The following is a 27,766-nucleotide window of genomic DNA, read 5'->3' as shown; positions in this document are numbered from 1 at the left end:
CATCGTCTGCAGCTCCACCGGACATCTTCGGAGACGGCGCCGAAGCTTCGGGGCAAACACACACCGAGCAGGAGGAAGACGTCGTCAGCGCTTCCGAGGCCGACGACTCCGACGTGGAGGACATCACACCGGCGCAGCGGGCCGTGAGTACTGTGCCCCCTCCCACCCCCGCGCCCAAAACCAAAGAGACTCAGGTTACTCCCTCGCCTGCCGGCCTGGGCAAAACCAAGACCAAAGCTTCTATCACCCCACCTTCGGGCCCGGTGTCGAAGCCTCCAAAGTCTCACGGCAGCTCGGGATCGAGCCAGCCGACGCCCGGTGCCGAGAAACAACATCCGGCACCGAAGAAAGCAATATCCAGCTCGACTCCGAAGCCACCGGTGCCGAAGCCTGGACTCTCGGTGCCGACCAAACACAAACACAAATCTGTCGGCACCGACGCTCCGGCGCCGAAAACTCCTTCGACGCCGAAAAAACCGGAGGCCCCAAAAAAGCATGGCGCACACAAATCATCGAAACCCTCGGTTCCGACATCACCGGTGCCGACAGACGGTTCGGCACCATTGGCTCTGTTTACACCAGACCCTCTACAAAAGACTCTGTCCAAAGATCCAAAGACTGGGCTATTGACTTTAATTATCAAGAAAAGACGCCTTGATACTCCGGCTCCTCCTCCTCCACCCAAAAGGAAGGACTCTGCTACTTCTCCCCTCAGAGTGCCCTCCCCACTACCACCTCCCCTACCTCCTCCACCTCCTCCACCCCCTCCCCCTCCCAGGTCTCCGCCACCTTTACCACACTACACTCCGGCCCCCTCCCCAGATCCGGATGACGGGGACCCGGACAATTACCCGGCGGACGCCCCAATGGATCCCACTCCACCGGGGACCCCAGACCCATGGGAGGATTACAATAACCCTGATGTACACGATATACCTCAGGACGACCTATACCCATCCAGGCCGTCTCCTCCAGAGGACTCCTTAGGGTTTCATCATTTAGTGCAGCGAGCAGCACACTACTATGGGGTGGACATGCACAGTGAACCAGTGGAAGACGACTTCCTACTAGATACATTTGACATACAGGACAAATCCACTTCTATTTTACCCATGCTTAAGGGTGTCACCAAGCATGCTACAGAGGTGTTCAAAGACCCAGTCAGGGCCAGGGTACTGAACCCTAGAATAGAGAAGAAGTACAAGGCGGCACCCACAGACCCTGCATACATTAAGGGCCCTGCTCCCCTAGATTCCCTAGTTGTCTCCACAGCTAGAAAACGGGCTAACTCCCAGTCCTCAGGAGAAGCCCCACCGCCAGACAAGGAATCTAAACTTCTAGACGCGTCTGGCAAACGCACCGCCTCCCAAGCTGCAAACATGTGGCGCATTGCAAACACACAAGCACTGCTTGCGCGCTATGACAGAGCACACTATGACGAACTAGAGGCTCTTATGCAGCACCTTCCAGAAAAACACAAGCGTAAGGCTCATGACCTGATACAGGAGGGTAAACTAATTACAAACACCTCCATTAAGTGTGCCCTCGATGCAGCAGACACCGCTTCTAGAGCCATAAATACCAGTGTCCTGCTTCGTCGCCACGCCTGGCTCAGGATCTCTGGGTTCAAACCCGAAGTCCAGGCGTCCATACTCAATCACCCCTTTGACCAACAAACACTCTTTGGGCCAAAGGTGGACGAAGCGTTGGAAAAGATGAAAAAGGACACAGACACAGCAAAGTCTATGGGGGCACTCCAAACGCAAGCCTCTAAACGTTCCTTTCGACGCTCATCCTTTCGTGGCACAGACAGAGGCTCCTCCACCGATAACGCCTCTACCTCCTACAAGTCCCCTCCTCAAAATACCTTTTCAAAGGGCAACCAAAGGGGTGGTTACAGAGGCAACAACAATAAGGGCAGGGGCAAAACCAACAACACCCGTTCTGCCACCCCACCCGCACAATGACTTCCCTCCGCTCCCCCCAGACCATCCCACTCCGGTCGGGGGCAGGCTACAAAACTTTATCCACACATGGGAGTCCATAACATCGGACAAATGGGTGACCCAAATCATTCGGTCAGGGTACTGTCTCGAACTCACATCTACCCCACCCAATATCCCACCAAGGCACCGTCCAATGTCTCAAGAACATTCCACACTGCTCAAACAAGAGGTACTCTCACTCCTCCAAAAACGCGCTATAGAGCAGGTCCCCGTCAGTCAACAAAATCTAGGGGTCTACTCCCTATATTTCTTAATACCAAAGAAAGACGGGACCCTCAGGCCCATTCTGGACCTTCGGCCTCTAAATGCCTACATACATTCAGACCATTTTCACATGGTCACCCTACAACAAGTCCTCCCGCTCCTCTGCCAAGGAGACTTTCTCACAACCTTGGATCTGAAAGACGCATACTTTCACATTCCAATACACCCCTCACACAGGAAATACCTCAGGTTCGTGGTGGACGGGCAGCATTACCAATTCACGGTTCTCCCCTTCGGGGTCACCACCGCACCACGGGTGTTTACCAAATGCCTAGCAGTAGTAGCAGCACACCTCAGACGTCAACATATTCACGTCTTCCCTTACTTAGACGACTGGCTGATAAAAGCCGCGTCCTACCACCAATGTGTGCAACATACAAACAGCACCATCCAACTGCTCCACCAGCTAGGCTTCACGGTGAACTACCAAAAGTCCCACCTCATACCATCTCACACAAAGCAATATCTCGGGGCCACCATAGACACCTCCAAAGGTATTGCCTATCCAAACTCAGCCAGAATCACAAGCATTCAAGCCTTACGCAAAACATTCCTTCCCCAACACTCTCTTCCAGCAAGAGTGTTTATGAAGCTCATAGGAATGATGGCGTCTTGCATCTTCATAGTACCCCATGCAAGACTCCACATGCGTCCACTTCAAGAGTGCCTAGCACAACAGTGGAACCAGGCCCAGGGTCAGCTGACGGATCTGGTGTTGGTGGACGGCCGCACACATCACTCTCTGCAGTGGTGGAACACCACAAACCTTTCCAAAGGGCGGCCGTTCCTGGACCCGGTTCCTCAGGTGATTCTAACAGCGGACGCATCGCTCTCCGGCTGGGGAGCGCACCTCCTACACCTCACAATGCAAGGTCTATGGACGCCACAGCAAAAATCGCTCCACATCAACCATCTGGAGCTCTTGCCGATCTTTCTAGCCCTAAAATCTTTCCAAAAACAGATTTCGGGCAAAGCAGTCCTCATTCGCACAGACAACATGACTGCAATGTATTATATCCAAAAACAGGGGGGGACACACTCTCCCCAGCTCTCCCGCTTAGCCCAGAGCATATGGAGATGGGCAATTCCCCAAAACATCTTTCTCCTGGCACAGCACGTTCCAGGCGTACAAAACACCATGGCAGATCTGCTCAGCAGACAAACGCAACAACTACACGAATGGGAACTGCACCCACAAGTTCTTCACCCATTCTTCCAACAGTGGGGGCATCCTCAGATAGACCTCTTCGCCACCCACGAAAACAAAAAATGCCCAAGCTTCGCCGCCAGATACCCACACCCATTGTCCAAGGGCAATGCGATATGGATGAACTGGTCAGGCAGATTTGCATACGCCTTTCCACCTCTCCCACTAATTCCATTAGTGTTAAGGAAGCTACAACAACACTCCCTCACACTCATTCTAGTAGCTCCGACGTGGGCCAGGCAGCCGTGGTACACCACGCTACTACAACTGTCAGTGGTACCACATCAAAAACTGCACCTATCCCCATGCCTCCTAACCCAGAACCATGGAGAAATCAGGCACCCGGACCCAGCTCAGCTCAACCTGGCGATCTGGCTCCTGAAATCTTAGAATTCGGATACCTTAACCTTCCCCCTGATTGCATGAACATCATCATGGAAGCCAGACGCCCTACCACTAGAGCATGCTATGCCGCAAAGTGGAAAAGATTTGTAATTTACTGCCGTAACAATACAATCAACCCTTTAGATGCATCCATACAGCACATCATATGCTATCTGCTCCATCTTCACAGGTGTAACCTGGCATATTCATCCATACGCCTACACCTAGCAGCGATCGCTGCCTATCTACAAAACAGACAGCATTTATCACTCTTCAGAGTGCCCGCTATTAAAGCCTTCATGGAAGGCCTTAAACGAGTGATTCCTCCCAGGGCACCACCTTCGCCTGTATGGAATCTAAATTTAGTTCTTACACGACTAATGGGTCCGCCCTTCGAACCAATGCACAAATGTGAGCTACAATTTCTCACCTGGAAAACGGCTTTTCTTGTAGCTATCACTTCCCTTAGAAGGGTTGGAAAAATACAAGCGTTCACTATACAGGAACCCTTCATACAAATACATCACAGCAAGGTCATACTTCGCACAAATCCGAAGTTTCTGCCCAAGGTCATTTCCCCCTTCCATCTCAATCAATCGGTGGAATTACCTGTCTTCTTTTCGCAACCCCAATCTGTTGCGGAAAGGGCCTTACACACACTTGATGTGAAAAGAGCTTTGCTATACTACATGCAAAGAACGCAACCCTTCAGGAAGACCAAACAATTGTTCGTTTCCTTCTCTCCACCACATAAAGGCAACCCCATTTCTAAATCAGGGATAGCTAGGTGGATTGTAAAGTGCATACAAATTTGCTATCAAAAAGCAAAGAGAACATTATCTGTTCCGCCTAAAGCCCACTCTACCAGAAAGTTAGGGGCTTCTATGGCTTTTCTAGGGAATATACCCTTAGATGACATCTGCAAAGCAGCCACATGGTCTACACCGCACACCTTCACAAAACATCACTGTGTAGATGTGCACTCCAAGCAGCAAGCTAGGGTGGGCCAGGCTGTACTAAAGACACTTTTTCAAACAGCTGCAACGGATACCGGTGGTCGCCGCTAAGGTTGGGTACTGCTATATAATCTATGCTAAGTGTACAATCTGCAGCTCATATGCCTCGAACGGAATATGCTACTTACCAGTATGCATCTGTTCTTGGCATGTAGAGCTGCAGAGTTGTACACGCCCACCCGCCTCCCCGGCTACCTGTATCCGTTCCAGTACATCTTATTTAGATACAACACACATGGGTTTCTCACTGTTATTACTACGCTCCATCATTTCCCTGTTGGCGAAAAACAATCTGAGGATGGAGCCGAAGCCCATGCGCAGTACGGACCGAAGGAGGAGTCACCAAACTCGTGACTTCCAAAGACTGTCCAACAACAAAAACAAACTGCAAACATCCGGGCCCAACACCAGATGGCGATCTATGCTAAGTGTACAACTCTGCAGCTCTACATGCCAAGAACAGATGCATACTGGTAAGTAGCATATTCCTTTCTGACGACGCACTAATCAATTAAAGCTGTAGAGGCTCTTTGTATGCCATGTCATGTTCATTTATCAACCCTTAACGTAGTTTTCCGTGGTCCTATATCGCCAGATAAAAGGACCTTTGTGCTAGGTTTCTGCCTTGAGTGAACCCTCTAATTTGCTGTTGCAGGAGCACTGCCCACTGGCCTGGGGAAACATTAACCTTTTGGACTACAAGGACACATTGGTGGTGGGCAAGGTTGCACTGAATTTGTGGCCAGTGCCCCATGGGCTGGAAGACTTGTTGAACTCCATTGGGGTCAGTGGCTCTAACCCCAACAAGGTAGGTGGAACCATTTCCATGAATAGTGCTTTTGAAACTGGATTAATGTAGACTTGATGGAGAATGCTTACGACCAACATAATGGTCCACTCACTAAATTTAGATACGAGCGGACCTTTGGTTTAATCAAAGCGGCGACTACTCCTCCACCGTGATTAAACCCCCTCAATGGGCCTGTGGAATAAGGATCATCTGAGGCAGACCTCTGATTTCGCCCACCTCATTTAGATGGGCGGACTTAGAGGTCAGTTGTCACCACCAGGAAAACACTGGTGGTAAGGGGTAGTGAAAACTGCTAAATGCTCCCCTCGCCATTGGAGAGGGAGCATTTTCTTTTTTATTTTCAAAAAGAAAATCCCGGTTTGGGATTTTCTTTTTGAAAATAAAAAAAAGAATACAGTTTGGTTCAGGGCTCTGTCATGTTGCCGGAACCCTGCACCAAAATACAAAAAGCATTGACCGGAACCACTGTGATGACCATTCCCGACAATGCTTTAAGAAATGTTCTGCACTCTGTTCAGCAACTGTTGTTTTTGCTTTTGTCACCCGGAGTGGGACGGGTATGCTCAAACTGGAATGGCATGGTGAGCAAAAAAACTATGGATTTAGGCCCAGATCTCTGTACTGGGGTGAATGTATGACATTGTTCTGCATTCTGTCCATCAACTGTTGTTTTTGCTTAAGAAATTAAATGAACACCTGCTTGGCGGTCATTTCTAAATCTGGCGGACAACACATCCCTCAGGGCGATGGAGTAATTAACTCCTTTGCCCAGGTGGAGAAACGGGCTGCCCGCCAGATTATAGATTTGGCCCTTAGTCGACTATTGTTGCAAGTGGTGCTGTATCTAGAGTTCAAGTCTCGCAGGAGGGTGGTCTTGAATATTTTTACAAATTACACCATATCTAAAGTTGGACTAATGAGGTGGCGGTAGTTTCTCTTCTATTTATAGAATGTTGCCAGGGCTTGAACTTGACTAATCGTGTCAGGGTGTCTGTTTTATTCTCCTCCTGGGGACAGTATGTCATGAGATGAACTTATCATGTTGTTTGAGCGAAGGTCTGGTTTCAAGTTCTTTCAGGAGACACACTTTCTTCGACTAGTCACAATGGTGAGGATTTAATCTTTGCGTACTATTAGAAACTTTTTTTCAGGGGGAGCGGGGGGTTCTGTCTTCTACATTTTTCAAGAGACATCATGACTGGAGTTTGACTTATCGTGTTTTGGTGTTTTGCGTTTTTAAATTTATGTAAGGACCAGTCATGCTAGTTGGAATCTTATATTTTTGCTGTAAATGACCAACCTGTTCATGTACTATGTGTTGATGGGAGTTTAAGATTAGTTCTCTGCACAATGTGCCTGTAGCTGAACTAATCACATTGTGTGGGTCTCTTTTATTCCTTTCAGGAAACACCCTGTCTGGAGCTGGAGTTCAGCTGGTTGGGTCATGCTGTGAAGTTTCCAGACACCCCACAGATAGAGGAGCATGCAAACTGGAGTATGAGCAGGGAACTTGGGCTGAACTATTCTCTCCTAGGGGTGGTAAGTGCTCTTGGGAAAACACATCTAAATCAAAGATGGTAAATGTCATTTGGAGAAAAAAGACCTAAAGACAGTTGAGCAAGGATAATGAAATGTAGCAGGAAAGACCAGATCCCCTTCCCAAGAAATTGAAGCAGCGATCCTGTAAGCGAGAGAGTGTGAGAGACCGAAACAGAGAGAGATGGCGCTACCTAAAAAAAGACAGAGTAAGGGTCTCGCAGGCAGCTACTGCATGGCTGTTATACCAGAAAAGACCCTCTGGACAACCTAACAACCTGGGATACTTCAAGGCCTATGTTTGGTGAGGAGAAGACTAGGGGCCGTAAGATGGGACCCAGGGGCACAGGGAGAGAGGAACCGTGGATACTCATTGTGGTAGGCTAAGTGATGTAAAGACCGAGAGAAGACCCTGAGCAGACAAGAAGGCATTGGGCGACAGACAAAGACGTTCCCTTCTGTTTTGCCTTTTTGTTCCTGTGAATCTCTCTTGTGCCCTTTTGCTCTCTTTTCTTCCTGTTGCTTCCCTGGTACCTTTTATAAAAAAGGTTTTATAGGGATGAAGGGCGGATACAGACTAACTGAACATGAGAGACCGGTCCATTAGGCACTGTCGGAGTTATCCATGAACAAGCTAGGAGACCCATAGAGACTGAGTGTGAGACATGCACACGGGTAAATAGGCAGGAAGACTCATGGATCCACCAAGAGGTAGCACCTGTAGGAGAATCAAATGCACCTTGTTCTCCTGAAACTAAAATGCATCGCTGATGAAGTGTTGGATTTGTTCACTGGGACAGAAACATCCGACTTGCATTTCTGCTCTTGCATCCTGATTCCAGTCTGTGACAGACAATAGTGATGATTACAAGTCAACTTTCTGTCCTTTCACAGAGCAACCGCCTGGTGAGAGACAGTCTAATGGAAAATGAAATTGAACAACTACGAAACATCTGCAACCGGGACCCGCTGTGGGAGATAACTGAGCAGGAGAAGGACTTCCTCTGGAGGCACAGGTGTGTGTGTGTGTGCGTGTCTGTATGTCGTTCTTGCAGGGAGATATGGTTGGGTGTGTCCTAATGATGGATCATATCGTTAAACAGTCTGAAACTGGAGTCTGTCCAAGGGGGTGTTGTATTGGTATTCTCTGCTGTTTTCAGTTTGTGGTCTTGCAGTGCTTAACAGATGCTGACTGTATCAGTATCTCAGTGGCACAGCCCTGCTGTTCTGTTGAGCATGGAGGAGGCTTAGTGATTGTGCAAACTTATAATCGTAGGGCCTAGCAATTTATTTTGTGTGAGATGCTACTTGATCACCTGCACATGCTGTGTGGTGAGGTTGGGTGTATAGGTGGATGCGAGGTAGGGATCCAGGCTCTGCTGATATTGCATGAATGTTCTGATGGGGCACAGTTGGTAAGTCACTTCTGTTTCTATTGCTGCTAACACCAGGAGGATGCTTTCTCAGCCCTAATTTGAAGATCTTGAAACCCAGAGAAAGATTGAACCCATGGGTAGATTTTGTCCGAGCACATATAGCAGGGCTTAGAGACAAACCAGAGCACTCACTACTGGGTTGTTGCATCACAACCAGTATGGAGAGGAACTGTAGGTCCTGCTGATGGTGCTCACAAAGCAGGAACAAACATTTGCCAGTAAGTGATCCTTCATAGATTCACCTGCTTGCATCTAAACAAGAGAGGATTGCCTGTTTAATATTTGATTCCCTGGAATATTATGTTGCCGCACCCAGCAATGGCCACGGGCTCCTCAAGTTGCTTCGGTTTTCCAGATGAGTGGAGAGTACATTTTCTCTCCTTGGATGAAAATTCTTCCATGGTCAGTCAAAAGTCCTGTGCATTGTAGGGATTAACAAAAGACCTTCACAGATGACCCTCACAAAAGAGTGCCTTCATTCACACCTTGTGCAGAAAACTACTTTATATGTAAAACTGCCTCACCTATAACTCTTAAGGCTGAGTTTGTGCCCTTTAAGGGCCCTGAAACGGATGACCTACCTTTGGGGTGGTCGAGGGGGGGATTCAATAAGTACTATTCCAACTATGGCTCCTTCGAAGAAGGGGCCACGCCACCACAGATACCCCACCAATGACTTTTTACATCTAAGAGACTTCAGTTGCGTTCAGTCTAAAGGAATGTGCCCTGGTCCAAAATGCAGAAGCAAGACATAGAGGAGCCCTTGCGCTGGTCTGGGTGTGAAGAGAGAATAAACCACTGAACAGAACAGGAAATAGGAGCATTATCTGGATTAGACGTGAGCCCACTTTTGTTAATGTAGCTCTGAATTCAAATCTTGATGCCATACATTTTGAGCATTTTAGTATTGAATTTACAAATCATTTAATGGCATTCAAGTTTAAAGACAACACGGTTTATAACTTTTTCTCTCTATTTGTGACCCCCCAACTCCATGAGTACCAGAGAGTTTGTGTGCAGCATCTCCAATGATCATTTAATTTCTGGGTCTCTTCTGGGATGAATCAGCAGTATTAGAATTTGGGGGACGTGTATTGTGTCTGAGCATAGTTTTCTGTGTTCTGCATCAGCACTGGATTCCTTCGCTTGAGTACCAGATAAGATATCCATGTTCAATTTGCTATTCTTTCATTTTCCTATATGATCACCAACAAGTAGAACTGCTTGTGTACGTAATATGCTGCATAAACCCCTTAGTCTCGCTGACCACCAATAAGTATGTTCCTCAGTCATCTCCATGTCAGCCTCGTACCCCTCTCTATGGGCACTCAGGTGTGTACCCGTATATGTGCCTTCGTGGCATGTCGGTGTACCTCCGGTTTACACTCGGAAATGTTTCCGTGCGGTCACTCATTTTGTGCATGCACCCCACATCCCTGTTTGGCCACGGAGACGTGTAGCCATACATGAGTATCTGTGACCTGCCTGGCCTATAGTCATCTCAGTAACTGCTTCAGAAAGCTATAGGTGTTATTACCATATGCATCAATGTGTCAAGTAGTCTGTGTTCCCTATATATTTGTGTCAGTGTGCATGCTGTTCACTCTACGTGTTCTCTACAGTATTTAAGAATGAGTAATCTAGTAAAGAATATAGCTTTCATTTCTCAACCTTGTTTTAGGCAATATTGTGTTAATATCCCAGAGACGCTCCCCAAACTGCTGCTGTCTGTGAAATGGAACTCCAGGGACGAGGTGTCACAGGTATGTAATGGATGCATGTGTGGCTGACGCGAGCTCCGCACAGGCGACTATGAGCCTGCTGCCTAAGTGGGAGACCACGTATCTGTGTACTGCTTACAGGACCGAGATCATACTTGTGAAATGTACTGTGTGTACAAGTGTGCACTGGCTGAGCATGCGTTAAGTGTTGCTGTGTTTTGGTGGACTTAATATGGGTGTTGAGTAAGTCTGTGCTGTCTGAGTCTTCAGACCAAGTCACCGTATCTAGCCAATACTGCGAGTGGGGTGTAATTGCACAAGTTTGTTTAGAAAGCCTTTACATTTGTCAAGTAGACACATCAGGAGCCTGTTAGGAGTGTTGAATTGTGAGTTTGCTTGTTGAGCATGTAGCAGGGGTTTGCCACCACGTAAACGGTAATTTGGAGTCGATACCATGACATCCTCTTGGAAGAGCCATCTTGAGCCATGAAACAAAGATCAAAAGGTATCATCGCCCCTCAGGAGTGTGTGCAGGGTTCCCCACCTTGGTGCTGGATTCACAAGGAGAGAGTGCTGTCCTAACAAAGTTATTGTTCCTAGTTGAGAAATGGACTAGTTGGGTTCAAATGAAAAGGGAATATAACACCACCTGACAGAGAACAGAGCTATGGGACAAACCAACTAAAGCACAAGGAACAAACCAGTTGGGGGACATTATGTATGGAACAAGCAAACAACATGTGATGCAAACTTTATCACAAACGTGCAGTATTGCAGTCAGTGAAATATTGTTTATGTGGGAAACCACCAGCTTCAAACAAAAATACATTAAACAAGTACAATCATTTAATGTCAATGATCACTTCCATAAATTGCAGAAAGCAAAGAAAGGTATTAAAAAATGTTTAAAATCCACAATACTTGGGGGCGTGGCCAAGATGGCGGGGTGAGCGGACGCTTCCTCCCGTAGCTCCTCCGGCCCGGCCAAGCTAAAGCCTTTTTGTTATGCTTTTCTCCCCCCGCTGAGGCTCGGCGCGGGAGAGGAGCGTGGCGGAACATCAGGGGCACACATCGGTGCTGTTTTGGTCCGGATCGCCCCGGGGGAACCCCCCCAAAAGTTCGTCTGAGATCAGGGGACGACGGCGGTGAGCCCGAGGGGCGGAGCGTATTGGAGAGCTGTCCGGGCGCCTCGGTTGGGCCTGGTGCTGAAAGCTGCGGTCTGGAGGGGATCTGGCCCGCCGCTCGACGGTGACTGAAGGAGCCTGGCGGGAAGGGGCCCGACGGTGTGGAGGGCTTGGGACGGGTGCCCCGGCACTCGGACTGGTGACGGCGACACCTGGCACTGCGGAGGCCCTGACCCCTAGCCGAGGTACGGCGGACTCCTTGTTGGGGCCGGATCATCTGGCCCCCTGTGCGTGACTAACGGGGGCCGGTGGTGGAACTTATTTCACGGCGGGGCACCTCGGAGGCCCCGGGGGTGTCGCCGGGCCTAGTCGGTGTGGCTTGCTCCGCCCGGCCGCCATTTTGTCCCCGAAGGAGCAGTGGTGGCGACCTCCGCTGAGCCCTGGATGCTGGCTGCACACGACCTCCCGATATTGCTGTCTTGACTACCGGAGGGATGAGCTGTTGGGACCCCCTCGCTGCGGCCCCCTTGGTTGTCTCACGCTAGCTCTTGCGGCTGACGGTGACCGGGCTCGGCCGCCATTTTGTCACCTGTGACGCAGCGACCTCACTTGTGGGGGATCCCCCGGCCCGAGTGCTTGCCGGCGGCTGAGCATCTCTGGGGCGCCTGGATCGGGGCCCGACTGCGGAGCTGACGATGGCTGGGAAAGGAGGCCCGAAGAAAGGGGACCGTACTCTGCCGGACATGCTTGGCAGGGCCCAGCACTTGCGGGACAGGACACAGCCCTCGCCGGGGCCCTCCCGGGCTCCGGCGGATGTGACTGGAGGGGAGCCACCCGTCACGAGGGCCTTCATGGAGGAACTGTTTAGCTCCCTCAGGGAGGACTTCCAGACACTGAAGCGGGAGGTGGCCAGCGAGGTCCGAGAAGTGCGCAGAGAGGTGGAGGGCCTAGGTGATCGTGTGGAGGCGGTGGAGACGGAGGGCCAACAGCGAGCGGAGGAGATAGTCCACCTCCAGCAGGACGTTCTTCGCCTCCGGGAACAGTGTGTGGAGCTCCAGGCCCACTCTGAGGACCTCGAGAACAGATCTCGGAGGAACAACATCCGAGTGCGTGGCGTGCCGACTGCGGATGAGGGGTCCGATCTGGGGGGCTATCTGCGGGCCCTGTTCCGAGAAATCCTGGGGGAGGCCGCGGACTTTCCCATCAGCATCGACAGGGCGCATAGGGTTGGCCGCCAGCGCCAGCCATCGGCACCCCCACCGGACATTCTGGCCTTCCTGCCCGACTTTCCACTAAAGGAGCGTATCATGGCTGAAGCCCGCAGGAAACAGCCCCTGACCTTTCGGGATCGGCCGGTGGCGCTGTACCAGGACCTCTCTGCCATCACTCTACAGAAACGCAGGTCCTTTAGGATTGCCACTGACTTTTTGCGCGAGCATGAGACGCCGTACTCTTGGGGTCACCCCTTCCGCTTGATTTTTCGGTGGAATGGGGTATTGCATCAGCTACGCTCCTTGCAAGACATTTGTGGTGTCCTGGGGCTCACGGCAGCGGAGGAAGAGGGAGCTACGCCGTCGTGGAGGTCCTCGGAGGGACGGAATCGGCGGAGGTCATCGAGGCGGCGCTCAGCGACCAGTGCAGGGCGCCCGGACTCCCCTACCATTAGGGCGGACATGGCAGACGCCCTGAGGGCGGCGGCCGGGGACTCGATCGGCTCCTCTAGCGTGGCCTTGACGGCCTAACATACACTCCGGGGGGAGATGTCTTTAGCTTCTTAACATGCTTGGCACGGGGCGGGGGGGTTGGGGGGGAGCGGGCGGAGGTGAGTGGCTGGACGTCCACTTTGCTATTTTCTACGGACTTGCCCGTTTTGGGGCTTGACTGAGACTATGGGGTGTTTGAGTTTGGGGATGGCTAGTTGCCAAGGTTGTGTTTTGGGTGGGGGAGGGGGTTGTTTTGGGGTTGGGAAGGTCCCGTCCGATGTTGTCTTTGCCCGCTTTGTCTTGGCTTGTCCCGCGCTGCGGCCCCGCGCGCCCCACCCGCTGATTCCCTACCCATTGCATGGCGCTCCCGATCCCTGCGAGGAATGCCGGGCCTAAAGGTAGTGACCCTTAATGTTCAGGGTCTGAATAACCCGGTGAAGCGCAGGGCGATCCTGTCGTTGCTGGAGGGGACGCAGGCGGACATTTGCCTTTTGCAGGAGACACACTTATTGCCCCGAGACTGCCACAGGATGCGCTCTGCTAAGTTCCCCACCCAGTTCTTTTCCTCGGCAGCGAACAAGACGGCAGGGGTAGCCATTCTCCTAGCGAGCTCCTTTCGGGGGGAGGTGTTGCATAAGTGTGCTGAACAGAAGGGGAGGCTCCTTGCGTATCGCATGAGCCTGGGAGGCATAGCATTTACGGTTGGCTCCGTTTATAGCCCAAACGAGCACCAGGAGCGCTTCCTAGACTCCGCGCTGGTGGATGTCACTGCTTCCCCGGACCGACACGTTATCTTGGGCGGAGACCTCAACATTGTCTTTGACTCTGGGATGGACAGATCGGCGCAGCGCTTCCCGCAGACGGGGGAACTGTCCCAGGCTGGGAAGGCCCGAATTGCGGACATGGACCTGCATGATCTCTGGCGCTCCCTGCACCCCACGGATAGGGACTACTCTTTCTTCTCGCACGCACACCGCACTTACTCACGGCTGGACTACCTCCTGGTGAGTGGACCGATGCGTGCCGCTGCCACGGCGGCGGACATCGGGGTCCTGACCCTGTCTGACCACTCTCCAGTTATCGGCGTTTTCCAGTGGCCGGCGGCCTCCCCCTCTCGGGGGGTGTGGCGCCTCCGGGACACACTTCTACACAAAAAATCGGTGGTGCAACGCATCGGGGAGGTCATACAGGACTATCTCACTCACAATAGCAACACTGACACCTCGCAGGCGACACAGTGGGCGGCATTGAAGGCCGTCCTACGGGGGGAATTCATCTCTATCTCTGCAGCCGAGAATAAGGAGCGACAACTGAAGAGGGATGAGTTGACGGCTCAGGTTCGGGAGCTTGAGCAGGTCCACCGCCGTACGGGAGCGCCGAGGGTCTGGAGGCAGTTGAAGGCAGCGAGGAAGCTCCTCTCGGCTCTGGATCTTGATAGGGCGGAGTACGCCGCCTTACGTTTGAAACATGCCTACTACACTGGGGGGGACAGATGTGGCAAGCTCCTAGCACACCGGCTCCGGGTCGCGCAACAGCGCAGCGTCGTGAAAGAATTGGTGGGCGCGGACGGGGGGGTTGTCTCCGGGGACGCGGAAGTAGCGGAGTCTTTCCGCGGCTTCTACGAGGCGCTGTATGCTGAGGAGCCCTCCCCGCCACGGGAGACCGATAGCTATTTGGAGTCGGTGACCCTCCCGGTACTGGACCCGGCTCAGGCTGACCACCTGGAGCGGGACATCCATGTGGAGGAAGTGATTTCAGCTATTGCGCGGCTGAAACATGGCAAGGCCCCGGGCCCGGACGGGTTCACGTCGCTATTCTACAAGACTTTTTGCACGGCCGTGGCCCCTGTCCTTACGCGGCTGTTTAACTCTTTCTCCGCACCGGGAGCCATCCCTCCGGATCTCCTGAGGGCGACGGTCGCGGTAATCCCGAAGCCTGGGAAGGACCGGGCCCTTTGCGGCTCATACCGGCCCATCTCTCTCCTAAATGTCGACCTCAAGTTGTACACGGGGATTCTCGCAGCCAGGCTGGGTCCACACCTCCCCGACCTGGTGGAGGCGGACCAGGCTGGTTTTGTGCCCGGTAGACAGACGGTTGACAACACCAAGAGGGTGACACATGTTCTGGAGAAGGCCTCAAGGATCTCGGGGGAGCGGATGTTGTTGTCCGTTGATGCAGAGAAGGCCTTCGACAGAGTTCACTGGCCGTATCTTGAGCGGGTCCTTAAGAAACTGGGAATCGGCGATAAGTTCCGCACCATGGTATTTAATTGCTATAAGCATCCTTCAGCGTCGGTGCGGGTAAACGGGTGTAGCTCTGGTAGCTTTGCCATCGAGCGCGGCACGCGGCAGGGCTGCCCTCTCTCGCCGCTCCTGTTTGCCCTCTACATGGAGCCGTTTGCTCAGAGGATTCGTGACAATCCGGATGCTGTCGGGGTCCGGATGGGCCAGTACGTCCACACCGTCAGTCTCTATGCGGACGATGTCCTGCTGACTTTGGACGACCCTAGGAGGTCGCTGCCTACTTGCCTCCGAGAGTTGGACGCCTTCGCGGGGGTGGCCGGCTTCAAAATGAATATGAGCAAGTCGATGGCACTGGACGTGTCCCTGGCTGCGGAAACCAGGAGGGATCTTCAACGGCTCTTCCCCATGCAGTGGTCCTCGTCCACGGTGCCGTATCTGGGGATTCTGCTGGCGCCTACACTGTCGGAGATGGTTACGGCCAATTATGCCTCCCTCAGCAGGAAGATCAAGGACGAGCTTGGCCGCTGGAACAAGGGCCTGCTGTCCTGGCTGGGGCGAATCGCGGCGGTCAAAATGACGGTGCTGCCCCAGATACTATATCTTTTCCGGGCCCTTCCACTCCAACCCCCGGTGGGCTGGATACGACAAATGCAGGCTGACATCTCCCGCTTTGTCTGGCAGGGCCGCAGGCCACGCATGAAGAGGGTCCTCTCCACGCTTGCTCCGGAAGCGGGGGGTCTCGGCATTCCGGACCTCCGTAAGTACTTTCAGGCGGCACAGCTCCGCTATCTGGTGGAGTGGAGCAGGTGGGAGTCCGACAAACATTGGCTCTTCCAAGACCAGGCAGTGGCGGGCCGCACCTTACAAGAGGTTCCATTCCTGCGCCGCGCGCACCGCCCCGCTAATCTTTACGCTTCCTTTGTTACGCGGGTCCCCCTGCGTGTGTGGGACGCGGTCTGTGAGGCCCGGGGCCTTACCACCTTCCCTTCGCCGCTCACGCCCATTGCGGGCAACCCGGACTTCTCCCCTGGGATGGAGCCGGGGGTTTTCTCCCACTGGGTGCAGGCGGGCTGCAGGGCACTCTTCCAGATCTATGGCCCGGAAGGAGTGGTTCCTTTTCAGCAACTCCGCCAGGAGTTCGGCCTGACGGAGCTGGACAGATTGCGCTACATGCAAGTTCGGCATTGGGCCCTCCAGCCTCAGGTGCGTGCCGCCGCTGCCCGTCCAATTACACCGTATGAGCGGTGGTTGGCTACTCGGACCTCCGACGCTAAACTGATCACTGATCTGTACAAACACCTACAACCCCCGCCGTTTCACTACTACAATCCGGGGAGGGAGCGTTGGCACAGGGAATTGGGTAGGACACTCAGCCACAAGGAATGGGACAAAATTGCGTATCGGGCGCGGCACTCTGCATACTACACGGGCCTTACGGAAACCTTCACTAAAGTGTCCACATACTGGTACTACACCCCGGAGAGACTGTATGAAATGCATAGACACACTGACAAGGGGTGCTGGCGGAGCTGCGGGCAGGAAGGTACCCTTACACACATCCTATGGGATTGCCCAGTGCTGACCGCCTACTGGAAGGAAGTTCTGGACGAGGTGGATGAGCACTTTGGCATAGAGCTGCCGCGCCTCCCGGCGTATGTCCTGCTGGGCCTCCCCAATGACCTAATGTACCCACTGAAGTCCCGCAGGGGCAGGCAGATTGCGATAGCGCTGGGGTCTGCGGTTCAGAACATTCTGATCCACTGGCGCACATCCACCGCCCCCTCCATCACCGGTTGGTTGCACAGACTCTGGCATGTGCTGGGGATGGAGAAGCTGTCGCTTACGGTTGCGGGGGAGATAGACCAATTTGAGGAGCTATGGCAACCCTTTCTAGCGCTGCTGTCCACTGAATTCCGGGAGCTCACCTGCCCGAGGTATCTTAGGCTTCTCAGGCTGCGGCCGCCGGTGACCCCGGCGGACTAGCTTACATGTGAGATGGGGACCCCCGGCGGGGGGGGGGGGGGGCTGTGCGGGGCTTCCTGGTTAGGGCGACTTTGCTGCGGGACCATAGGACGGGGGGAGGGGGGAGTGTTGTTGTTTTTGTACTGGGAGGATGGGGGATGGGAGGGGGGGGACTGTGTTCTGTTGAGGGGTTGATTGGGGGGGGTTTTATTGCTCTGCTTTTGGGTGTCGGATACGCGCGTGGGATTCCACAGCTTGTAATTCTAGCGTTCATTTACTGTGTTCTTCCCTCTGAGCCAACGCTTCACCTATTGCCAACCCTCTGGAGATGCATCCCTTCTTCTTTGACTGTATTCCACGTATCCTGCCTCCTGTCCCCCTCCCCCATGGTTTGTTTTGTCTCAATAAAAACGTTTTAAACATAAAATCCACAATACTTAATTGATCATAACCCTCTACATCCTCCTTGTCTCAGTGCTTCTTCCTCAGGAACCATACAGAAGTGAAAGCCCGGCTAAACTAAAATCTGTCCTTTCTCTTGGATCTTATCTTAATATTTTTAGAGCTGATTCACATGGGAGCTCTACAGTCTGACGGCAGATAGGAGTCATCCATTTCCTGCGAGGTTGAATATGGGCTTTGCATAAAAACAACACGTGTGTCTCAGATTTCCGTTCATCCCCAAAAACTGGACATTTATTAGAAGCAAGAGAGTTGCCTATAGATTTGCTACAAAACCTATTATATTGGCAGCATCCCATACCTAAACTTGACTTAAATTTTTTTGGATATGGCTTGCGTGATGGCATCTAGGAACAGGTCAAAACTGGATACGCATTTGAAGTCCAGGAAGAGGACAGCGAGTCGTCCCTGCCTAGGGTTAGAATACTGTCTTTCTGCCACATAAAACCAATATTTGTCTTTTACGTAATCCGTAGTGATCAATCAATCCTCTCTTAGATTATTCCACAGCTCTTCCAGACCGAGAGAGTGCAGCGGTGATGACACATAATTAGGCCAAGGGATTCTGCAATGACCATCTGAAGCCAGTAGCTCTTAATCTCTGGTCCGGGGACCCTTGGGGGTCCGCAAAGCTGTGTCAGGGGTCCGCAACTGCTTTGAAGATTAAATAATAACGGATTAGTAAAGTGTATAAAAATGAAGAAGCAATATATACACCAACAAAGCTGACCGCCCGCCAGATTACAAGTTTTCTTGTTGTCTGGCGGGCCGTGAGGCGGTCCTATGGTGGTGCCTATAAGGAAGGCACCGCAATGGAAGCGTCAAAGGCCGTTCCTGCACGGCATGGAATGTGATGTCCATGCCGTGCAGGAAAGGGGGGTGTATACACACAGGGGGGCACAAAATGTGCCCCCTTCATGCATACCCTTGCACAGGGGCAGTAGGGGGCCCTGTAGGGCCCACTTATTCTTTCCCCACCGCCAGCAGTTGTATTGCAGGTTCTCTACCATGAAAAGGCTGGCAGGAGGGAAACTCATAATATGCTTGGTGGTGCCACAGTGGCACCGTCAAGCATATTGCTTCCCTATATCGCCGTGCCACTGCCGGGGATCGGCAGTTCTCTGGAGGTCTGACTGCTGTACTTGTAATATGGCAGACCACTTGTGTGGCATACCCGGACCACCACCACCACTCCTTCACCCCACATTTGGCTGTCTCATGGGCCACAAAACTTGTAATAAGCCCCTTAGTCAGTTGGTAGAAGTAGTAAATGGTCAACGAATCAGGGAATTAATTAGCATTCGGGGCCATTCTGCTACATCATTCAACCCTGTTTTGTGAGTCTACTCAGAAAAAAATCCAACAAGTTTCCTTTCTGGTCAGACCCTCCTTAGCCCCTTCAAATCTCTGGTCAAGACATTAAAGCAGAGTCTATTTAAAATCCAAGGGACCATGACGTGCTAGTTTGAAATGTACTAGTTTAGTTGACCCAGTCCTGAAAGCGTTCTTGCATCCTGACATTCACCTCTCCCATGGCAGGCGTGTGAACCACACTGGCGTTCCAGTCTGTAACTAACATGACAGAAATTACAATTCTTCATTTTGTTTTGAAACCAGACTTGTCCTTTACTTAATACCACATGTTGGGGTGATGATGTAAACTTGCACACAGTACAACCACTGCTAGGGTAATGGCCCTTCTAATCCTTGTGTGCACGAGCTTATCCCAGAGATTAGAAACTCGATTAGAGCTTGATCCTCCTGTACTAAATTCCCGTTCCTATGAATAATATGGTGGATCTTAGTAGCCAAAATGTCAAAAGTGAAAACAACAAGGATGCATTCAGATTTTGGGTTAGGATGTGTCTACAGAAGAGCAGGACAAGGTATTGAGAGCTCTCTTCCGGAATCTGCTCGTGACTCTTTTGGGATAAGCTCTTTGCATTAAAATACAGTCTGATTTTTATATTTTGGTCTCTGATTTCTTGAGTGTTGTCCAGCTAAATTTCAAGTCCCTTTTTCACCAGCATCAGCACAAACTGGCATTGATAAAAACCGAAAAACATCGCCACCCTGTATTATCTCCAAAGGCAAGGTGAAACTCTCAACAGGTGTTGGTTTTATCACAAAGCATTGGGCATGGGGCAGTTCACCGCTGTGTACATCTGCTGGTGGAGTGCCTTCCAGGTGCGGACAACAATTGTGCAGACCTCCTCAGTAGGATGCAGCAACATGTCTACAAGTGGGGACTCAACCCACAAGTTCTACTCCTGTACTTCTGCCATTGGGGGTTCCAAGAGATCGACCTCTTTGCCACCCCCCCAAAACACAAAATGCCAAAGCTTCCCCTCCAGGTTCCCACACCAAGAGTCCATGGGGGAATTGCAGGCTCTCACCCAGAAAGAGCTTTTCTTTCAGGTTCATAATGATAGAATTGTGCTTACAACGAACCCTAAATTCCTACATAAGATAGTATCCCTATTCCACCTTATTGAGCTTCCAGTCTTCTTCCCACAACTAGGCTTTCACACTCTTAGAAAGGCGGGATTAGTGAGATGGGTTGTCAAATGTGTCCAAACCTGCTACATTAAGGCTAAAAGGAATTTGCCTACCCCTCCAGGGCCTCCTTTCACGTGCAAGAAAGGAGTCACTATGCCTTTACTTGGAAACACACCTAAAGCTGACATCTGTAAGACAGCTACATGGTCCACTTCACACACATTCACACACATTCACACACACTAATATGTGTATGTCTTAGCACACCAACAAGCAAACGTTGGCAAAGCTGTTCTAAGGATTCTGTTTCAGTCCTCTGCAACATCCTCCAGCTAGCCTCTGTTTGGGGAATTACTCCTTTACAGTCGACGCAGAGCATATACATCACAGCCACACATGCTACTATCGAAATATGTAACTTGACTTGTAAGCATCTGTTCGTGGCGTGAAGAGCTATAGATTCAAATGCTCCCACCCACTTCCCCAGAAGCCTTGATTTGTTGTAGATTTGTATTTCTCTTAAACTGTTGCTATATACCTTCATGCATGGTCCTCGCACTTCTATCTAATGCTCCATCGTTACGCTCATCTGCTGTGTTGAAAACAATCTAACAATTGAGCTGGTGCCCATGCACATTACTAACTAAAGGAGGAATCACCATACCTTGTGACTCGAAAGACTTCTTTTGAAGTAAAACAAGTTGCAAACATCAGAGATAAACACTAGATGTCAGGAGTATGCAAAGCATGTGAATCTACAGCACTATATACTATGAACTGGTACTTACAAGGTAAGTAACGTACTCCTATTGTCTGAAACCAGTTAACCAATTCCTCTTCAGCTCCCGACATCGCCATCGCTATCCCAGAGGGCTACAAGATCGTCCGGAGGGACCGCAACGCCAACCAGATGGGAGGAGGCATCGCCATCGTCCACAGGAGCACCATCCGCCTCACGACCAGCACCGACAACACCCTGACCAGCGCCGAACACCTGCATTTCCAGATCCACACCAACCCGAACACCACCCTCAGAGGCACCCTGATCTACCGACCCCCTGGACCACGCACGCAATTCAGCGAGGACATCGCCGACTGCGTCAGCCCGCATGCCCTCCCCTCCGTTGACTACATCCTCCTGGGAGACCTCAACTTCCATCTAGAGAACAACAACGACCGCAACACCAGCACCCTGCTCGCCAACCTCGCCAACCTGGGACTCAAGCAACTGGTGTCCACCCCCACCCACCTCGCCGGACACACACTCGACGCAGTCTTCTCTTCCAGCACAGACATCAACTTCAGCCACGCCACAGAGCTTCAATGGACGGACCACAGCTGCGTCCACTTCACCTTCGAGAGAACGACGTCCCACCACCACCAGAAACAGGCCGCCCGCAGAAGCTGGAACAAGATCACAGCAGACCAGCTCGCCACCTCCCTGAGCCAGCACCCTCCTGCCAGCTCAGCGAACCCCAGCCAGGCCGCAGTCAACCTCACGAAGTGGATCAACAACTGCGCGGACAAACTCGCCACACTGAGGACCCCGCCCAGCAGACCCGGCAGCAAGAAGGCCCCATGGTTCACCGACGAACTCAAGAGCTCCAAGAAGAACTGCCGAGCCCTCGAGAAAGTCTGGAGAAGGGAACCGACACCGGACAACAGGACCTCCTTCAAACTTGCCACCCGGAAACACCACCAGCTGATCCGCGCCGCCAAGAAAACAGCTTTCAAGGACCGGTTGGACAACAACGCACACAACTGCAAGGAACTCTTCAACATCGTGAAAGAGCTTTCCAACCCCAGCGCAGGAAACAACGACATCACCCCATCACAAGACCTCTGCAACTCCCTCGCTTCATACTTCCACAACAAGATCGCCGACATACACAACAGCTTCAACAACCAACCAACGCACACCATGACCGAACAACCACCCCCCACCACCACCCTCCACGCCTGGACCCCGATCAGCACCGAAGACACCATCCGCACGATGAACTCCATCCACTCCGGATCACCGACCGACCCCTGCCCTCACCACGTCTTCAACAAGGCCGACGCTGTCATCGCACCCCACCTGCGAGACATCATCAACACATCCTTCGACACCGCCACCTTCCCCGAGAGCTGGAAGCACGCCGAACTCAGCGCTCTTCTCAAGAAACCCACAGCGGACCCCACCGAACTCAAGAATTACCGCCCCATCTCGCTCCTCCCGTTTCTAGCCAAAGTCATCGAGAAGACCGTCAACAAGCAGATGGCCGCCTTCCTCGAGACGAACGGATCCCTCGACCCCTCACAGTCCGGCTTCCGAGCCAACCACAGCACCGAGACCGCCCTCATCGCCGCCACCGATGACATCCGAGCCCTGATGGACAATGGAGAAACAGCGGCCCTCATCCTCCTAGACCTCTCCGCGGCATTCGACACGGTCTGCCACCGCACCCTAGTACGGCGCCTCAGCAACATCGGCATCCAGGACAAGGCGCTGGAATGGATCATCTCCTTCCTCGACGGAAGAACACAGAGAGTCCGCCTACCACCGTACAAGTCAGAGGCCTCCGAAGTCATCTGCGGCGTCCCCCAAGGATCATCTCTGAGCCCCACCCTCTTCAACGTCTACATGAGCCCCCTCGCGGCCATCGTACGCAAACACAACCTCAGCATAATCTCCTACGCCGACGACACCCAGCTGATCCTCTCCCTGACCAACGACCCCGCCGCCGCCAGAGCCAACCTGCACGAAGGGATGAAAGAGGTAGCCGAGTGGATGACGACCAGCCGCCTGAAACTGAACTCGGACAAGACGGAGGTCCTCATCCTGGGCCCCTCACCCTCCGCCTGGGACGACTCCTGGTGGCCTCCCGCCCTGGGCACCGCACCCAAACCGACAGACCATGCACGAAACCTGGGCGTCATCCTGGACTCCTCCCTCTCCATGACCAGGCAAGTCAACAACGTCTCCTCGGCGTGCTTCAACATCCTTCGCATGCTACGGAAGATCTTCTGGTGGATCCCCACCGAGACCAGGAAGACCGTCACCCAGGCCCTCGTCACCAGCCGACTGGACTACGGCAACGCCCTCTACGCCGGTACCACCGCCAAGCTCCAGAAGAGACTCCAGCGGATCCAAAACGCCTCAGCCAGACTCATCCTCGACATCCCACGAACCAGTCACATCTCCGGACATCTGAAAGGCCTTCACTGGCTCCCCGTCAACAAAAGAATCACCTTCCGCCTCCTCACCCACGCACACAAAGCCCTACACGACCAAGGCCCGAGCTACCTCAACAGCCGAGTCAACTTCTACGCTCCCAAACGCCACCTCCGATCAGCCGACCACGCCCTCGCCGCCGTCCCCTGCATCCGAAGAGCGACTACAGGAGGAAGGTCCTTCTCCTACCTGGCCGCCAAGACCTGGAACTCCCTCCCGACCGACCTGCGCCTGACCCAAGACCACCTCTCCTTCAGGAAGAAGCTGAAGACCTGGCTGTTCGAGCAGTAGCGGCACCCCCCCCCCCCCCCCCCAGCGCCTTGAGACCCTACGGGTATGTAGCGCGCTTTATAAGTGTCAATGATTGATTGATTGATTATTTTGCATCCTTTCCAAATAAAAGATTAAAACCAGTGGGCAGGTGCCAAGACCCCACCCCTTCCTGCTTGTTGCATTCCTTCAATGTGGGAGGGTTGTCCATGAGCATCCGCACTAGCCTTCTTCTGATGGTGGGCAGGCAGGCCTTCAACGCCAAGCGAATTGCCCTGAAGTCCAACAGAACCGATGTGGAATTGAGCTTCTGCCAGAGACCAGTGGCCTTTGATCCCCACCCTCCCTGATGGCCTCCCCAGCCCAGAAGTGAAGCTTTCATCACCCCTGTCAAACTGTAAAACCTCTGATCCACTCACTAAAAGATAGAAAGGTAACGACCTTTAACGATGCTGACGATCTTCAGCTTGTCTTTACCTTCGACTCCCCTGACTCGGCTGCTGAATTTCAAGCCATCATGCTTCACATCCAGCGCTGGATGGACCTCAATCACCTCAAACTCAACCCGGGCAAGACTGAACTAGTTCTGCCTGGGAAGAGCGAGACCGTGTGGGGCCATCATTACTGGCCGACTGAACTAGGTGTTCCCCCTAACCCTTCATCCGCTGTGAAGAGTTTGGGGGTTACCATTAACTCTGATCTGTCACTCAAGGGACAAGTCGGAGCAGTGGTCTCTTCCTGTTTCCTCCAACAGCGTAAAATTTGCAAGATCGCCCACCTGCTATCTCACTCAGCACTTATACAAGTTGTGATCGCCTTGGTCCTCTCACGTCTTGACTTCTCTAATTCCATCTATCTTGGCCTGCCCCTGTACCTGCTTAAACGTCTCCAACTAGTGCAGAACCAGGCCGCAAGATTAATCTTTAAACAACCTAACTGGCAATCCGCTAGACCTTGGCTATCTAAACTTCACTGGCTTCCAATTGCCCAACGTACAGCTTTTAAGACAGGCTATCTGATCTTTAAAGCACTGCACGGCAGGAGTCCTTAATTCATCAGCTGCATGATTGCTAAGCATGCTCACTGCGTAACTTGCGCTCTGCCCATCTCCATTTACTAACTCTCCCCCTCTTCAAGCGCAAACGTCAAGGTGGCTGCAGGTTCTCCTACCTCGCCCCTAAATTCTGGAACACTCTACCTCTAGCAATCAGGAGGTGCGATAATCTATTGGGTTTTAGAAAGGCGCTCAAAACTTGGCTATTTGAGCAAGCTTATGCATGAGTCCTTACGATGTAACATTACTCATGTTTAGCGCCATAAAACCTTTTGGTGACCGTGCGCTCTTATAAGTTCCTGATAACATAACATAACATAACTGTCAGTTGTGTGTGGGGTAAGGAGAAGCATCTGCCACTGACCCAATCACGGTCCAGCAGTTACCATTGCAGGTCTCTGGCAGTTTCTGGATACAATCCAATAGATTCCGCTGGTGGTGTACCCACTTCCGAGCTCGCATAGGCCATCTGGCATGTTTCACCAGCAGGATGCAGGAGGTCATCTATCCCACCAGCCTCCGAGTCCTATTCCCTGAGATTCTGGGCAGAGGCTGAAACACCATAATCCTAGCCCAAATGTCCAGGACTCTGCGCTGGGGGGTAAAGGCACAAAACTGTACCGTATCCAGAATGGTTCTGATGAAAGGGAACTTCTGCGAAGGAGTCAGGTGTGACTTTGGCACGTTGATAGTGAACCCCAACGATATAAGGAAGTTCACTGTTGTCTGGAGGTGGTTGGGGAATATTCACAAGGTGTATTTCCTGCACTTACTAGTATCCATGAGAAACAGTGCTGTCTGGGGGGGCTTACTGAAAACTGCCCCTTCGAGGGGTGTGAGTGTTTCCGCCTCATTTAGTCCCTTTCTTATATTGTAAATTCGATGCACAAAGATATTTTAATTGGTGGCCAAGAGTTTAAGAGGGTGTGATCTACAGCAAATACCTGCACTGCCTGACCATTGAGTCGACAGGTTTGTTCCAAAGTGTTTTTTTGCTTCTGGCCAATGGTAGCTTTACATGTTGGATCAGGCATCTGCACTGCTCTTTGACTCCAGGACTCATTCGGTTCCCTCTTTGGTGCACCTCTTCCATATGTTTAAAGACGGTGTGAACCAGGATGCTGAGCGTATTTGAATATGATTTATGATTTAACAAGCTGGTACTAGATCTGGAATACACACATCTCCGCCATCTGAACGGTAAACCAGGAGAGCAGCGCAGCCATGCTGGGGCACGCAGAGGGCTACCCTGGGTAATAAAAGGCGATGAGAGAAGCTACTTGGAAGCTGCCCTGTGGGGGGCATTTCAGACATAAATAATCAGAAATGTGAACGGAATCAAAAGGAGGCCAATAGGATCTGGAAGACATTCCATACTGTCCATCAGCCAAGCTGCTGGCCTCTGTGTCAGAGTTTAGCCTGGATTAGTTTTAGGAGGACCAAAAGTAACGGGCAGCTGGGTCCGAAATAAACTCCTAAATAGCTGCACAATCAAGAAAGCTAACTAATGCAAAGGCCAGCCCCCCCTCCCACAACTGAGCTCCCCTGTTTGAGGTTCACTTACTCAGCCTGGCTAAAGGATGCAGCATCCCAGCTCTGCCTTACATGCGCATCCTTGGTTTGAGATGTACCTTGAAAGGTCGCCTGTTGGGCTCCTATTACGATTGCCTTTGAAATTCGGATTTGGGTTGAAGCGGAACTTTTCATCCAAAGTCCAATTACATTCTTGCAGGAAAACATCGCGATGGGATTTTCCCAAATACATTGCACCAGGAAAACCCCATTGTCTGGGCGGTGAGAGGGAAAACAGGGCCTACTGACACCCAGTCCTGATGGCTGAGCCCAGTTGCTGCTGGCGTCTTGGGTCTGCCCTTCTTTGCTCTGTGAACGGAGCCAATTAAACCCCTTCCACACTTGACTCTCAAGACAGCGAGTGCCGGCAGTCCGATGCTCAGCACAGCTGTGCGGGGCGCAAGTGCTCAGAACTCAATAAACAAACCACAAACCCAATAAACTATTGTGCTGCCTGGAGCTTATCTTAGTAAAAAAACACACTACACAAATTTCACAGGAAAAGGAGATACGACACAGCTCTATCTGGATACAGTTATTGGGTTATACAGTGACAGGGTTTCAATGTCGTCTATAAATCTCAGTAAATTGCTACACTGTACCCTCTCCCCATGAATTATGCGCAGGCGCAGTTCACTCTGGATGACTCCCGCTGGTTAATGTTTAGATCAGTTCAACAGTTCATGCCGCTATGATGTCATATTGGCAAAGTACCAGGTTCAGCCGAGGTCAGTCTCTCAGCCTATTCACAGCTTGGCCCTACTTTACCTCCTCTGATGGTGCATCTTTGGTAGCACTGGTGGGTGCGTTCTGCAAACCTACTGCGCTAACAAACGATTGGATGATGCGGGTCCACGACAGCCTCACGTGGCACACGAGTCACTGGTCGGAGATCAGCGTGGCAACCCTCCTTTTTGGCAGTCGGGAGCTCGGTCTTGAAAGTTGCAACCTTTGGCCAGGATTGTGAGCAGATAATCATCTCCAGCAGTTGTTGCCTCCCAGGTTGGGTGAGGGCTTGCCTATCAGTGGAGGCTCCTCTTGCTTTATTGCCCCCAAATCTGGCAGAGAGCAGCAGTCTTTTGTCGCGCGGTGGGACGCTGAAGAACACGATGTTGCTCTATAATTAAATCCCTTGGCGCGGTTTGCTATGGGGACCACTCAGGGAGACTGTGTGGCCCTCACGACATGGATCCGCTACTAGCTTCACTCCCTCTGCGGCCAGCATGTTTGTGTTTACCACGCTGGGTTTCTCCCTTCTGCTCTGGGCAGGCAGGTAGAC

At 52.0% G+C, this 27,766-nt stretch overlaps 1 protein-coding gene across 2 annotated transcripts in view; it reads left to right on the top strand.

Annotated features, from left to right (window-relative positions):
- The window catches only part of LOC146782982 (phosphatidylinositol 4,5-bisphosphate 3-kinase catalytic subunit alpha isoform-like), a 247,975-nt gene that overhangs the window by 105,927 nt on the left and 114,282 nt on the right, over positions 1-27,766 (top strand). For both annotated transcript variants that reach the window (XM_085639316.1, XM_085639315.1), the window contains 4 exons: positions 5,533-5,685; positions 7,093-7,227; positions 8,119-8,240; positions 10,342-10,423. In XM_085639316.1, the coding sequence (XP_085495442.1) occupies positions 5,533-5,685; positions 7,093-7,227; positions 8,119-8,240; positions 10,342-10,423 (492 nt within the window). The remainder of the gene's footprint in view (positions 1-5,532; positions 5,686-7,092; positions 7,228-8,118; positions 8,241-10,341; positions 10,424-27,766) is intronic.

The sequence above is a fragment of the Triturus cristatus genome, chromosome 12, assembly GCF_964204655.1.
Source record: "Triturus cristatus chromosome 12, aTriCri1.1, whole genome shotgun sequence".
Taxonomy (NCBI): Eukaryota; Metazoa; Chordata; class Amphibia; order Caudata; family Salamandridae; genus Triturus; species Triturus cristatus.
This window is presented reverse-complemented; position numbering and strand designations above follow the sequence as displayed.